The sequence below is a fragment of the Haliotis rufescens genome, unplaced genomic scaffold, assembly GCF_023055435.1.
Source record: "Haliotis rufescens isolate VD_foot unplaced genomic scaffold, xgHalRufe1.0.p SCAF_4, whole genome shotgun sequence".
Lineage (NCBI taxonomy): Eukaryota > Metazoa > Mollusca > Gastropoda > Lepetellida > Haliotidae > Haliotis > Haliotis rufescens.
The window spans coordinates 42,426,580-42,442,863 of record NW_025964112.1 but is presented as its reverse complement, the minus strand read 5'-3'; the positions used below and the strand labels follow the sequence as shown (position 1 = coordinate 42,442,863).

The window sequence follows — 16,284 nt, the reverse complement described above, 5'->3', positions numbered from 1 at the left end:
GCGAAAAACACTCAAGTGGATCAACGGAAAAAATGCATAAACTAATGGATTCACTTCACTTCCATTAACAAATAAGACACACACTGCCTCAGAAACTAACACTTATTCTAAGCCAGAACCTAAATTTCATATGGTACAAATTGTGAGACAATGCCCAAAGGTTACAGAGGTATTTGAGACAACGGGAAAGACAGTGCATGATTGTACAGAAGTATTTGAAACAATGGGTAAGACAGTGCATGATGGTAACACAGGTATTCAAGAAAATGGGCAAGACAGTGCATGATGGTAACACAGGTACTCAAGACAATGGGTAAGACAGTGCATGATGGTAACACAGGTACTCAAAACAATGGGTAAGACAGTGCATGATGGTAACACAGGTATTCAATACAATGGGTAGGACAGTGCATGATGGTAACACAGGTACTCAAAACAATGGGTAAGACAGTTCAAGATGGTAACACAGGTATTCAAGACAATGGGTAGGACAGTGCAAGATGGTAACACGGATATTCAAGACAATGGGTAGGACAGTGCAAGATGGTAACACGGATATTCAAGACAATGGGTAAGACAGTGCAAGATGGTAACACAGGTATTCAAGACAATGGGTAGGACAGTGCAAGATGGTAACACGGATATTCAAGACAATGGGTAGGACAGTGCATGATGGTAACACAGGTATTCAAGACAATGGGAAGGACAGTGCAAGATGGTAACACAGGTATTCAATACAATGGGTAGGACAGTGCATGATGGTAACACAGGTACTCAAGACAATGGGTAAGACAGTGCATGATGGTAACACAGGTACTCAAAACAATGGGCAAGACAGTGCATGATGGTAACACAGGTACTCAAGACAATGGGTAAGACAGTGCATGATGGTAACACAGGTACTCAAGACAATGGGAAGGACAGTGCAAGATGGTAACACGGGTATTCAAGACAATAGGCAAGACAGTGCAAGATGGTAACACAGGTATTCAAGACAATGGGAAAGACAGTTCAAGATGGTAACAGGTATTCAAGACAATGGGTAGGACAGTGCATGATGGTAACACAGGTATTCAAGACAATGGGTAGGACAGTGCATGATGGTAACACAGGTATTCAAGACAATGGGTAAGATAGTGCATGATGGTAACACAGGTTTTCAAGACAATTGGCATGACAGTGCATAATAAGACAACACCAGCCAATGCCTGACAGTGCTCTGTTTTCCTTTATTATGCCATGTGAAGCACAACAAATCAGCACATTACAGGGGGGTGAGAAGCTGACCCATGATGACAAATGTCACATTCGTAACTGGGACAGGTATGTCTGACATAGGAGACATCACCAGCTCGAGCCCAAAATATTTGTAGAGTACATGGTTCAGGGTCTTAAATCATTAAGCTCCAACACAGTTACCAGTTACAGTTTCCATTGAAACAACATCTCACAATCAAAGCTGATTTAACAAAATTAGATATACCGTATTTGACGTAATAAGTGCCCAGGGTGCTCTCAAAATTAAAAATAGGGGGTCCTATTATTAGAATATTATTTTAGAGGAAAAAGCAGAGTTGAAAGATAAATTTTGTGGTTTATGCTGACAGCCTGAAATGTTTATATACGACAGATATATTTTTCTAGAATTTAATTGCCCATAATGAAGGGTGCATATGACACATTATATGCGAATAAATAAGTCTTGTGTACATTGATCAATCGGAAGGGGTGCTAATTGGGATTGTTCACTAGCCAATATATTAGCAATTATCGCCGTGGGCGCTTATTACGTTGAATACGGTACATGTACTGAAAAATTAGGTAATAATTTTGTACCTGCACACTGATTCAATATCTAAACTATGAACACTGCTGGGGATGGAACGATTCACTGAATAGGTGTCAAGATACCATAGGTGTCAACTATATATGTACAATAATCTTAAATGCAAAAAACGCCCATTTCACCCCACAACAGTAACATAATTCTCCAGTGAGAGAGCTAGGTCAGCATCACTCTGAACAGTTAATATGTCAGTCATATCAGTGCTTGTCAGCTTGCCGTGGAAAGCCCAACGTGACCCAGGTCAAAGGCATGTACATGTACCACCTTGGGGAAAGACTTAACATGTACTGTACAAACTTTTAATCATAATAAGGGCTCTTAACCCAGGAACAATGGATGCAGGCACGCTCAAGGGATGCAACTCAAATGTAAATGTGACTGCATCCTCAGTGTGAAATTAACTTTTGAGCATGGATATTGTAACTCCCACAGAAACTGGGTGGCTCAGTTGTCTGAGGCACCGCAATTCGCAAAGCAGAGTTGCATCCCTTGGGCATGTCAGAAACCTATAACTTTGGGTTCGAATCCCAATTCAAACCGATTATGTTTCTAGGTTTGTCAGCACCATACCCATGCTCATGGGTTTCAGCAAAATTGTAAACGTCTGAAACCTGCATCACTGTGGGCTTTCCTCCTACATTGAGCTGAATGCCAAAACATAACTGGAATACTGTTCACAGCGGCATTAAACCCAACTCACTCACTGACTTCAAAAGACACTGAAACTAATGGAATTCAAGGATACCCATCCTTCACTACCATAGTAAGCGGAAGCTACTGACCTCCAAACTGAATGTCACGACCAACTTGCATAGAATTAACATTATTCATTGCAAGTGAACATAACTCAGAACAAACACCTCTTCTTTTCCTTTCAAAAGGCAATGATTAATTGATTAAGAAACGAGCCTTTTCTTCAGCAACATTGAACCGAAGCATCCTGTGCAACTGTGGTAATTTGAACTCAAGTTCAAGGCCACAATTGATCACAGTATCCATGCAACAGGAAACAAAACACCCATATTACATTTCTTTCCTCAAATCAACACAAGATATCGGCAATAATGTTAAGTGTATCACAATCAATGTCTGCAGGGAAACCTCACTAATCTGGGTTACATTAAACTGCATCTCATTTGTGTGGACTTTCCTAAACTGTAAGCCTATTAATCTCAAAAATACTGTTGGGAACGCGCTAAGAGGAACATTACTCCATACACATCCCATGGAATTCTTTATGGATCATAATGTTGTAACATAGTTTGCAGAAATTTGTTCAAAACAAGCAGACAGAACTATATCCTACATACTCAGTAAATCATCTTGTCATAAAAATCAAACTGTGTCACAATTCTGTCCATACTGGCATGTGAATATTGTTCAATATCTGACAGCTCCTCTCGAACATGTTAGCATATCTATCACAAAACCAACCTCAAATGTGTTTAACGTAGTAAATGTTGAATTCTATACATAATCAGCACACAAATATCACATGCTTCCACAGGAGATTTGGCTTGGGTAAGATCAAGTGATATCTCCTAGTAAAGCAATGAAATTGCATCGCAATCTCTTACATGAATACCATGACATCACAATCAGATGACATCACTAATCTATCTGCCAATGAAGCTGGTTAGCTGCAGTTTTTACACACAAGACAATGTAAGCTTCAAGTTGAAAAAGTTCCAAGAATTATTTGGATGATAAATAGATGAATAAATTTATGTTGTTTATGCAAACCTCAAGGTTTTAAAATTTTATGAACTAGGGTTGATATATTTGACATCTAAACACACTTAGGTGAGATTTTGTATATTTTAACTCTGCATGAATTGCATAAAGTGACACCTCAGTCATCTGGACTATAATGATCCCAGGGAAATTGTCCAGATTAAACAAGTTCCAATTTAACAAAGGATTCGTAGGTAGTATCTCTATGATAACACATATATGTACAGTTATCTTACGCAAGACAGGGCTTCCAGATTAACAAGGTTTGGATTAATGAGGTTTTACTGTATCGTCCAGTCCCATAATACTACAAACATACATCAAACATACCAAAAGCACAAAATATATTTGTGCACCAATATTTTCTTTAGTACTAACTCTTTCAATCGTTCACTCCACAAATACTTTCGAAACAAAAACTTTTCACAATATACAGTAACAATATAAAAACAAAGTATATTTGTAAACTAATTATTTCTTCAGTACTTACTCCTTCAAAACTCAACACATCCTTTTGAGCAAAATTCTTACTTCACGTTTAAAGCACAATATTTGAAAAATGATAATTTACTTAGATCTTACTTATAGAAAATGTCCACAAATGCTCAGGAACAAAGCCCTTGAATATATTTAGACACAGACTAAATACGTACAAGTGTTAAACTCACCAAGACAAGTTGAGCAAACGATGTTGAAAGTACGAGAGACCACTGATCCTTGTCTGTGACTGTGGTCGTAGTGTTGGAGGATATGTCTATACTCTCAAGCCGACATGCAAATGCTAAGGTCAGTCACAGTCACGACAGGCTATAATCATCCCCAAATGGTGGCACGAAAAACCTTTTTGTTCCACGACCTGTAAAAATTACAGGAAAGACAGCAACCCTGTCTCACGCCTGCTCTTGCCCTCAATATGATGGAGCCATTTACAACCGCAGTCTGTCAGGCCTGCCCGTCATGACCATATATAAAGATATATATATACACTGATTCCCATCAGCCTTAACGCAAAAGCTGTCATACGTTGTGATGGGACATAGAACATAACATTCACAATACTGACAGAATTCACACAACCTTACCATGCTTTCAGAGTGTTATTATTCTGATATTTGACGGCCCTTTATATGTATACTACACAAAAGAAGTTAAAAAACACCTGATTCCTTCATATGACTGTAGTTAGTCTGTCAATGCATGACAGAATATCTATGCATAGTCATATGAAAGAATCGGTGTTCTATAACTTCTTTTAAGTTGTGAATATAAAAGATATCTGCCTACACAGGTACACCCACAGTATATTTCACAAAGTGTTTGTTGTTATTACAGCACAATGTATTAAAGCGTATGGGCCTTAAACTATTACCCAACAAACTCTATTTTCCACATGACTGATCATAGTATGGTAAATTTTACACCCATGTAATAGTGCATTACAAACTTGTCTCACAATCCATAGATGGAATAAAAGATAAGTGTTTTGATCACAATGTGAAAGGACCAACTCACAAATGCTGTTTCTTCCAAACTTTCTAATGCAGTGTTGTTATCTGATACAGCCTTAGTTTGTCTGTTTGTTTGTTTGTTTGTTTGTTTGTTTGACCCAGCAATATGCAGCAGTCTGTAAATAATTAAGTCTGGACCAGACGATCCTGTGATTGACATCATGAACATTGATTTACACATTTGGGATACATGGACATACAATCAACCAAGTCACTGAGACTGACCTTCCCATCCATTAGGTTTGCTCTGATGACCAGCATGTTGGACCTTATTTTTGAAGATTTAAGAATATAGCCAGAACTCCCTAGTTTTCTTATGATCAGGAAGTCCTAGGTTCCTCCATATTTCTACAGTTCAAGATAGGAAAATATATCCAATAAAGCTCAAAATCAATATCGTGCTGTGTTCTGAAGGACCTATAGCTGTCTCTGAAGAGGTATTCCCAATACCTGCATGTCAGGTTATTGGTATTTATGTTTCAAATCAAGATAAACATATGATTAAATTGGCACTTCCATTCACTAGACCAAAAAGTTTTAATGAAATTGTTAACTCATCCAACCTCGATCGACAAAGTACATGGACATATTTCAAAATAATATTACATGCAACATTTCAATCATTATATAAGTAATAGTGTCCCAATAAAAGAACAAAAATGCTAAAAAGACTATTAGCTTTTTTTTGTTGCAATACTGATATTTCACCTTCAAATAGCCATCAAAACATCACTTACTCATCTTACTAGTATCATTTACTGACAATTTCAATTTTATTTTGTTAATAAGTAACGCACATGTTCAGAGACCAAGTACCACACATAATATGTGTTGAGTGATCCAGAAGAAAGATTGTTACCTTATATGCTCACAGGAAACTGCTTCAGGTGTATTGATATATACATTGATATCAAATGAATACAAGCCCCTCACTCAACACACATCAGTTCAGCTTAAGATCACCAGCTCTGGGTGTGGTCTATGCCAAATTCGTAATAAACCAATAAGTATGTTGCTTTTCACGCCTGACAGCCTAAAACGATAGAACCATGACCAACACAGCACTACAGCCATTGTTGTCTGTGTGTCACTCAGGGTGTATCCTGTACTGCATTATCCCAACATTTAACCAGGATAACACCAAACATAATAATTAACAGAATTATCTGACATGTGCATTCCAAAGGCAGCCTTAGCGCTGGGTGTGTCACATTTCTCCATAGGCCACCTCACACAAATATTCCCATACAACACAATACCACACGTGTCAATACTCAGAGGATACTCTGCTTGGTAAGGTATTAGATCATTGACATAAGTCGGAGAGGAACTGGGGAAAGAAGGAAATGGGCCTGTGACAACAGACACCTTATCATGTTGAAATGGGATAAAGTTACTGTTTGTGAGTACAACTCATTTTCAACTTTATGTACAATGTCATTGATCTTTTTCAATAGTATTTATTGTTAATCATGTCAATAGAGTATATCAATGATTCTTAACTAAGTGCCAGATAAGTAAAATCGGTAAAAATACTTATTACTTAGCTTATATTGTGTATTTTCAATGATTATTATAAATGAGAAGATTTAAAAATTGACATTCACTTTGTGTGAGTTCATTGGAGTATGAACCTTCATAGAGTGGGGGCCAAACTCAATGAACGTCAGAGCTTGAAACCTTCCGTCATCACCAAACTCACAATTAATATATTCACAATTAATATATATTCACAGAATATTTTCAGTTTCTTATACTGTTCATCTCAAAACTCTCACCAAAACTGCAGAATATTTTTAAACTCTCTCAGTCACAACATGAGCTAACAGTATTTCAATGTATATGAAATTCTATTCCTCTGTTTCATTCAAGTGATAAAAGATTACCGCCCATCTCAAAGATTGATCAGTGTCTTCCAATACCAGGACAGGCTACATATAGATTTATAGCATCGATATACATTTCTACATCATGAAAGTCTTCATCAAGCCAAGATATGTATACATAGAGCCAGAAAAAATATTCTAATTACATAAAGTGTTTGTAATTGCTGTAAGAATTATCAGTAATGGCTATGCTTTCTCAGAAAGATCAATATGAGTAGAATCATATGTCAATGAAAAACACAATCAAAATATACTAGCAGTATTAACAGCAGCAAGCTCTCCACACAGGAAGTACGTAATTTCCTTCACTTCCTCTTCACTGTACACCACCTGACAATGTCTTGACTGGCCGTTATTGTCCGTATTTCCCCACTTACATAATGGTCATGTTATCGTGTTATCATCAGTGTGCAGGATTCTGATATCACAGCATAACAATGGGGAAATACATATGACACAAGAATATAGAAGTGTCCAAAATAGAAGACACTGTCAAACGGACACCGACGCAAGTGTAGAAATTCCAGGAGTAGGGCAATTGCGTTTCAACTAATTGACTGTTTACTGACGGACAATTGCCATCCAAATTTTAAAAAAGATCAGAATCACACATTAAACTAACTTTGTTAATCCTCATTATTTGGGATCGGTTGTTAATCTATCCATTTGTTCCACACTATTTCAGTTACATCACAGCTTGTCACCTTAAAGGGGGGCTATGCTCCACAGTCGGACTCATATCTCCTGTCTAGGTTGTAATTAGTGCTATGTGCAACTGAGACCTCATTTCTGTATGATTGTGACATTGACTTCTAGATTGACAGTTCATGTAATGTTTTAGGGGACAGCGAAAGTTGTGTATGATTGACTTGCAACAAATTTGCTGGGGCTGCCCATTTGCCTGAGTCTAGGTCCCCTTTAATGTGGGTAGAAAGATCAAATCCCTGTAAAGATACAGGTTAGAATTGGTCTTAACAACCCATACTTGTCTCCCCCCGAAGATCAAGGTTAGAATTGGTCTTCAGCAACCCAGGTTTGTTGTAAGAGGTGGCAAACAGGAACGGGTGGTCAGACTCACATCATATCTAGATTGTGAAGATTGATGCTCATGATGTCAATCCATGGATTATCTCTTCCAGACTTGCATATTTACAGACCGCCATCACATAGCTAGAACATTTCTGAGTGCGGCATTAAACAACAAACAAACACAGCCCAAAGTGATGCAGGTCTGCACACGTCATTGCTGTTCAACACTCACGTATGGTAAGGTCAATGTGTATCAACATCAGGATACAACTCATAGCAATAGTAAAACTCTGTTGAAAGAATATGGTATCTGGCAACACGTCTGCCTTACCATACCAATAATTCTTGTATTTGATTGACATACTGTAACCAACACAAGATACCAGACAATAAGCATTGAATAATCCAATAATACAACATTAGAGAAAAATAGCCATTATCAATTAACTATTTGATGTGCATGGTGTGGTACTTGGGGGATAAATTTCATATAAAAAATGTTAGAAACGGCCTTAGGTTTCAGACTTAAAATTTATACTTAAAATTTCATATTGATGACACTGATAAGCATGATAATATGCAAAAATTTGTAATAGCTCAAGCATAAAACATTAATAATAATAATAATAATAATAATAATAATAAACACAGATGTAAAGGGGGAAACACATTCCACATAAGATCTTTCCAAAATCAAATTTTTCATCCTTTAAGTTATTAATAATCTGAAGAATATTCTAAGTTTCAAAAATAAAAGGCAGTCTTCAAATTTGTAACGTAAAACGTCACTCACTCAGAGTCTAACAATGTGACTGTATCCATGTCCTTCTGTGTCCAAATAAACCATCTTTCAAAATGTAATGAAAAAAGTAGTAAATGTCCTCTGGCTGATATAAGTTCATATAGAATCTCTAGTCACATGATTTGGGTGAAACGGAGGAACTTTGAGTGACATCACTTCCTGAGACGGTTGCTGAAAGAAGGGGGCGGTATCCGTGGAGACGACACAGTTTGCTTCCTTGATTTATAATATGACAAAAAATGTCACTGAAATATAAGCTGGGTGTTGTTGATGGCAGGATTTGAACAATGGTATTGAGAGATAATCATTATAATTATAATGGTTTTTAGGATGATAACTACACATGAATAATAGCCATTATTACCAACAGAAGAGCTATGTTTTCGTATTCTCAAATTAAATCACAATAAAAGAAGTAAAAAGAGATTATGTTTTACATTTAACCAGTTTGATTTTCTATTTCATTTTTGACCAACTTTTGTCATCAAGTTTTTATCATCATTTATAACTCAAACAAAATCAATAAATCCTTTTTAACAAAAATCAAATCAAGGCCATGCTGACTGAAACTTCTGTTTATCATTTAAACAAAACAACAACACAGTTATCAGGTAAACCAATACCAAGACATTCTTGTACCAAACAAAGAGTGAAACCCGACTCTGTATTATCTTCGCATCCCAGTGTAGCATGTACCATCATACAGTGTGTTGACCTTTAATTAAACCATGTCTGATCCCTAAATGAATTGCCAGACAGCGCCTTAGGGTAACCTTTTGTATTTGCACAGATGGGGGGAGGGGGATGTTTGAAGAAAAGAATGGGTTGGGGCAGTCCATTAATCTGTTCATGTTCTAGTTTGTTTGTTTGTTTGTTTGTTTGTTTGTTTGTTTGGTGTTTAACGATGCACTCAGCAATATTTCGAGCTATATGGCGGCGGTATGTAAATAATCAAGTCTGGACCAAACAATCCAGTGATTGACATCATGAGCATCAATTCATGCAATTGGGATACGATAACATGCATCAACAAAGTCAGCAAGCCTGACCAACCGATCCCGTTAGTCGCCTCTTATTCTAACACGGATCTTCACGGGTCGTTCATGTTGTAAATAAAACATTCTAAATACAACATGTATGGAGTGGTCACATTTGAAAGTTTTAGGAATGTGTTTGTTTATTCAATTTAGAATTGTTATAACCATTTCACAGCCATGATACAACCACAACCCAACCAAGCACAGCCATGTCACAATCATGTTACAACCCTGATGTACAGTGATGCTAAAGCCATAACTAACAGGATCGGGTGGTCAGGCTCGTTGACTTGGTCAATGCAAGTCATCATATCCCAATTGCATAGATTGATGCTCATGATGTCAATCACTTGACTGTATCGCCCAGATGATTACAGACCTTCGTCATATAGCTGGAATAGGAATGTTGCTGAGTGCTGCATTAAACAAACAAACAAACAAACAGACAAAACCAAACACTACATCTTCCACACACTTGATACCCTAGACCTGCATGCAGTCCATATAGCAATGTTATAATCCCCAGCTGAGATAATTTGTAGGATCCTGATATATAGAGGGGAGACAACTTAATATTGAAAACCTAAGAATCCAAGATGGAAATAGTCTTAAATCTTAAAACACATTTCCTTGATACTCTTTCTAACAAAAATAATTCTAAAAAATGAATTCATACTTTTTAACAAACAAAATCAACATGACAGTCATCTATTGTTCAAATGAAGTGCTTAAAGTACTGTATGACCTAAACTCTGGCTAACCTTTGAGACAAACTTAGGACGTAATTAATTAGGTACGGATCCTGTCCTTGTCTCTCGTCATTTGGTACCAGCCTCCCATCACCCCAGTACTTGCTCACAGGCCTCGACTGTTATAACAAGCTCATGGCAGAGGCAGCTTGTGAAAACAGACTCCAGCTATGTTAATATTTGTGTCATAAGATTTGAGGTGCAAGTTGACAATTTCAAATCCATTCTTTGTCATTTTTCTTAAAGTCACTTGTGAAAGAATAATATTTCTCATTAGGCTCTGTCATTTTTTAGCAATTTGGAGCATGGTTGTTTTCATATTCCCACCATGAACTAACACATTGGAATATTTTGTGAATTGTGAACTAGATGCCCTTTTCTGTAAATAATAGGGTGATGGGTTGATTGACAAGCTATAGCTGTCTGCTTAGAAGGTCATGGAACTCAATAAACTTTATCAATGTTTATTTCTTTTCTGATTTTTCATAGAAATATTACAGGTACTATTAAATTTGCAATACTAAACATATGATAACAAACAAATCATTCCAGAGAACAAAAATATTTGCTAAAGTCATCATAGTGTAGACATATTACATACTGATTTCAAGATGTCACACAAAATACATCTCGACATTTGCAGAAATCATCACAATTCTTCCTTGTCAACTCATAAACTAAAAAACAGTTTTTGCTTTTCCTGAACTTGCTAACTTAAATATTTCAGTGACTTAATTTCATTTAGTTTACTGCAATGTTTTGCAATTTTCTTTTTTCTCTGCATTTTAAAACTACATTCTTAAGCATAATTCTTATTTTAACATAAGAGGTTTTTCACCAAGTTTTTCTCTATACTCAGATCACCATACACTATGTTATAGTACAGTAACACAATCATTGCACATACATTGGTCTGGTGAAACAGAACAAGAACTGTAATATTTTATTTTTGTAATCTTAAAATTATTATTGTCATTTAGAAATTGTATTAAGACAATGGGCTCTTTCATTGTCCACAACATTTATCCTGAAAATAGCTGCATATTTTTATCATATCTATTTATATTACCACATGCATGTAGCATCTACCAATTTATGAAGGATGAAAACAGGTTTCAATTATCAGCAACATTTAAGAAAAAATAATCTCATTCTGACATGTAGCACTTTTTTAAATCTGCAAGAAAAGACACCATCAGAACTTTGTGGACAGAGGGACGGCAATTCTCATCTCAATATGCCTGGTAAATAAACACTGAGGACGAGATGAGATTTGGGAGGAAAAGGGGACCTAGTCTAATTGTATCCCCTGCCTGCAATAACAGTGGGACTGGCCAATTTTGACACACCGCACAACCAGAATGTTGACTCACAAGTTGACACACATGCTGTACATAAACACATGAGTTAAGAGACAGGTTTCACACCCAAGGTATGTCGATAGCCCTGCCCCGGGTGTATCATGCACATCAGACTCTGTACCATGGTAGTTCAAGAATACCGGCCCAGCAAGGTATTATGTTACTTCAGCTAGTTAGACTGCAGATACTCAATACATTTTTCTGAGTGCAATACAAAGAGTTGTTTCGGCGGGTTTTCAATCTTTAATTTCATTAAAATTTAATTTCACCAACAAAACACTTTAAAAAATTACTGCATGATGATAACTCTGTTCCATCTCCAACATCTTTTGTCATTTCCTTAACAAACTTGGAGGTCCTTGTTTAAGATACCTCCATCTTTGTATCATACATTGTAATAAAACAATAAGAGATGGTCAACAAAAAGTGTTGTCATCACAGCTACTACAGTGAGTGAGTGAGTATGGTTTTACGCCGCTTTTAGCAATATTCCAACAATATCACGGCTGGGGACACCAGAAATGGGCTTCACACATTGTACCCATGTCCGGAAACGAACCTGGGTCTTCAGCGTGACGAGCCAACGCTTTAACCACTAGGCTACCCGACCGCCCCTCAGCTACTACAGATATCTACCTGGGGTAGACATCATATACAAATGTATCCTACCCAAAATCAAAGAACATATTGCACATACGCTATTGAGCTTACAAGACATGGGACTGAGTTAATGCGAAAGTCGAACTATAACTGGCTTCATGCATTGTGAAAACTGACTTGTCATGCCTCCAATGTTATACTGCCAAGCCAGGGTGCATGTATGTATACAGAAAAATACTGGGGTACATTCCTGTAGTATCTGAGCTGACCACGACCCTAACCATACTAACAGCACCAGTTATATGAATCCAGAAAGAAAGCTAATTAAGATAATTAAAACGTTTTCAAATAAATACATTAACATTGTAATTATGACCAAACCATACGTGAACTACATACAGTATATGGTGGGAAGAATATCTCAAGATGGAATGCAGACATTATAAACATGATAAACATTGGCACAACAAAAGTAATTGAATGTTCTGGTTCTTATTATCACATGAAAAAAAATATCATCCTTTAGTAAACATATAGTAAAAAGTTTGGGTTTTTTAAATATATATATATATATTATTTTTTTTAATAATAATCTGTATCATTCTTTCATTTGACATAATAAGACAATTATAATGACATTATTTTTCAAGTATCAACATAAACTTGATGGCATTTATTTATATAAAGAAAACATAATATGAGAATGAAATATAAACATACATCTTGCATGACTGCAGTGTAGATCTAAAAAGAAGATACGAATCTCGAATTTGTAAAAAAAAATCAGTGATATAAGTATAATTTACTTTGTGCACTTACGACATTAAAGCATATATACGAGCAAATGTTATTTATTTTATTGTGGATAGCCAAATTAGGAATGCTATAAAAAAAACAACTATGGTAATGCAAGCTATTTTATGTCTTCAAACAAAGTCGTGAAATAGCACGTGCATTCTCGTGCAATTTCACGTTTGTTTACAAACAAAGAAATAAAGGTAAAGTGACAGTGGATTAATTTGCTTCTCCGATTATACAAACACAGATAAGTTAACCGTCAGCGGAACGTAGCTGTGAAATCTTACCCGTTATCTTCGTGTCGCTGCGACAATCAAAACACCGCCTCCTTCGCAGTTCACGGAGAATGACAGCTCGAGACACTTTTACCGGTGTCGAATTGTTTTGTTCCCCGTGTTTTTCATGTCCCGAAACAGGTGCCCTCGACAGAAGAGCATTAATACATGCGTGCGTTATGAACAATGGAGATTGAATGAAATAATTGTGTTTTTTATGTTCTCGACGTTGCAAGAGCCCATGTGATCTGGTGTTGCAACAGTATTTCTACAAACCGTAATGTATGTTGAAAAGAACCGTTTTGTGAGGCAGCGTGTCTGGGAAAGTAAAGTAAGAACATATTTCGTCACCTATTCGACCCTTTTCGTTCAGTTCCGTGACGTCGTAGACATGACTAGGTACATTTGCAGTTAGTTTCACAGTGTGAACGTAGCTCAGTCGGTTAGCTGTCGGGCTAACAATCGGAAGGTCGCGACAGAAGAGCATTAATGCATGCGTGCGTTATGAATAATGGAGATTGAATGAAATAATTGTGTTTTTTTATGTTCTCGACGTTGCAAGAGCCCATGTGATCTGGTGTTGCAACAGTATTTCTACAAACCGTAATGTATGTTGAAAAGAACCGTTTTGTGAGGCAGCGTGGTTGGGAAAGTAAAGTAAGAACATATTCCGTCACCTATTCGACCCTTTTCGTTCAGTTCCGTGACGTCGTAGACATGACTAGGTAAATTTGCGGTTAGTTTCACAGTGTGAACGTAGCTCAGTCGGTTAGCTGTCGGGCTAACAATCGGAAGGTCGCGAGTTCGCGTTCGACGCGAGAAGTTGTGGAACTGTATTCTAAAGGTTGGCTAAATAATCAAACTGCAATAGACGAAATATCACCTGATGTTACAAAACCTAATGAAGAGGCAAGAAATAGCCATGAAATGCGAAACACATAAAAGCTTTCATGTCTCCAATGTTCTTCAAACGTTTTCAGAACTATGCAAACATGTTGCTTTCTTGTATATTCACATATATACGTGAGTGGTGACTTGGGTTTTAACGCAGCTTTTAACAGTATATCACGGCATGTCAGGTTGATTCAGGAGGAAAGACCGAAGTAATGCAGGTCTCTGACGTTTACCACTTTGGTGAAACCCACGAGCACGGACACGGTGCTGACAAACCCATAAACATAATCTGGACAAACCGGGATTCAAACCACCAATCTTGGAGTTCTGTCGTGCCCAAGGGACGCAACTCTGCACAGGGAATTACCGGGCATTAAACGACTGGACCACCCGTGCCCCATGCATACACCTGCAAGGGTGATAGCTGGAGGGGGGTCACCAAAACATTCAGTTTCGACTGTGTCTTTTTACTTTGACAATATCATTTACTTGATATAAACATTAATTAATGAAAAAAAAACAAGCATTTGAGACAGCCACTATCCTTTTCACTATATGGAGGAGTTATTAAATTAAACCATCGGGTGGTCAGGCTCGCTGACTTGGTTGATGCATGTCATCGTATCCCAATTGCTTGGATCGATGTTCATGATGTCAATCACTGTATTGTCTGGTCCGGACTCGATTATTTACAGTCATTTAGCTGGAATAGTGCTGAGAGCGTCGTTATACAACAAACAAACAAAGAAACAAACAAACAAGCAAAACAATTAACCCGTGTTATAACTGCAGCATGGTATCTCCTATAAAACCGGCATAAATCCGGCCACACATACTTGCATGCACGTCGTTATATAAGTAAATAATAAACACACGTTAACCCCATTTCACCTCACCAGAGTTCACCCCGGTTTATCAGCACCATACCCGTGCTCGTGGGTCCAACCAAAGTGGTTAACGGCATGCGTCACCTCGGGCTTTCCCCTCACATGAGCTGACACGCCATGATAGAACTGGAATCGTGTTCAAAGCGGCGTTAACTCAACTCACTCACTCACTCACGTATACGTCGTGAAATAAGTAAAATATTATTCTTACCCAACTCAGGCATTTATCTTACTGATGTGCGTATGTAATACTGATGACGTATTCTATTCATCGTTATATCTCAATGGCAAAATAAAATTAATTGTCGATAAGAAATAAAGTACGTTGGGTGTTGTCAGTTTATGGACATGTATACCTTCAGTACCGGCTATGCTGTAGGAAACAGTTTCTTTTCCCTTCACATACACGGAAGTGTCACCGAGTTAATGAACTACACAGTCTCCACCGGGATAACAGCGAGGGAGTGAGACTTCCTGTCAGTACAAATACAATGTACCAACAAACAGTCCTTTAATATAGTACTACAACACATATTGTACACTCAGCAGGAGTGAAAAACAACCAACATCGAGGCCATGACAAGACAGCTGGACGCATCATTCATTTAGGTACGGCGCAGTCCTGTGGTAGTGTACGGTGAAACAACCTTTCTCCGTTGCAATAATAATTCTTTCAATCTCGACATTTAAGTGCACCAGCTAACGCTTCAACCTCTAATCTATCCCACTGACTCGTAACACTCTGATGTATATAAATGCGCTATGCACCGTATGGCCGTTCCCGTTGTATGTAATCACAGATAATTATCAAATGGAGATAAACTGCGGGTACTAATGAGGCAGTTAATTGTCAGTCAACTGTCGGCAATATACGCAAT

At 37.4% G+C, this 16,284-nt stretch overlaps 2 protein-coding genes across 5 annotated transcripts in view; one reads left to right on the top strand and one right to left on the bottom strand.

The window, feature by feature from the left end:
• LOC124135983 (PTB domain-containing engulfment adapter protein 1-like) overlaps nt 1–13,767 on the bottom strand; it is an 83,714-nt gene extending 69,947 nt beyond the window's left edge. The window contains exon 1 of one of the 4 annotated variants that reach the window (XM_048382059.1): nt 13,638–13,767. Coding sequence is in view for 1 of the 4 variants with exons in the window: in XM_048382050.1 (XP_048238007.1) it covers nt 8,797–8,825 (29 nt within the window). In the remaining 3 variants the exon portion in view is untranslated. Of the gene's footprint in view, nt 1–4,248; nt 4,546–5,947; nt 5,966–8,796; nt 8,889–13,637 lie in introns of those variants that run through there. The other 3 variants (XM_048382050.1, XM_048382062.1, XM_048382060.1) reach the window with 3 other exon arrangements.
• LOC124135948 (mediator of RNA polymerase II transcription subunit 12-like) overlaps nt 6,373–16,284 on the top strand; it is a 39,648-nt gene continuing 29,736 nt past the window's right edge. Inside the window, exon 1 of the mRNA XM_046501657.2 lies at nt 6,373–6,490. The gene's annotated coding sequence lies outside the window, so the exon portion shown is untranslated. The remainder of the gene's footprint in view (nt 6,491–16,284) is intronic.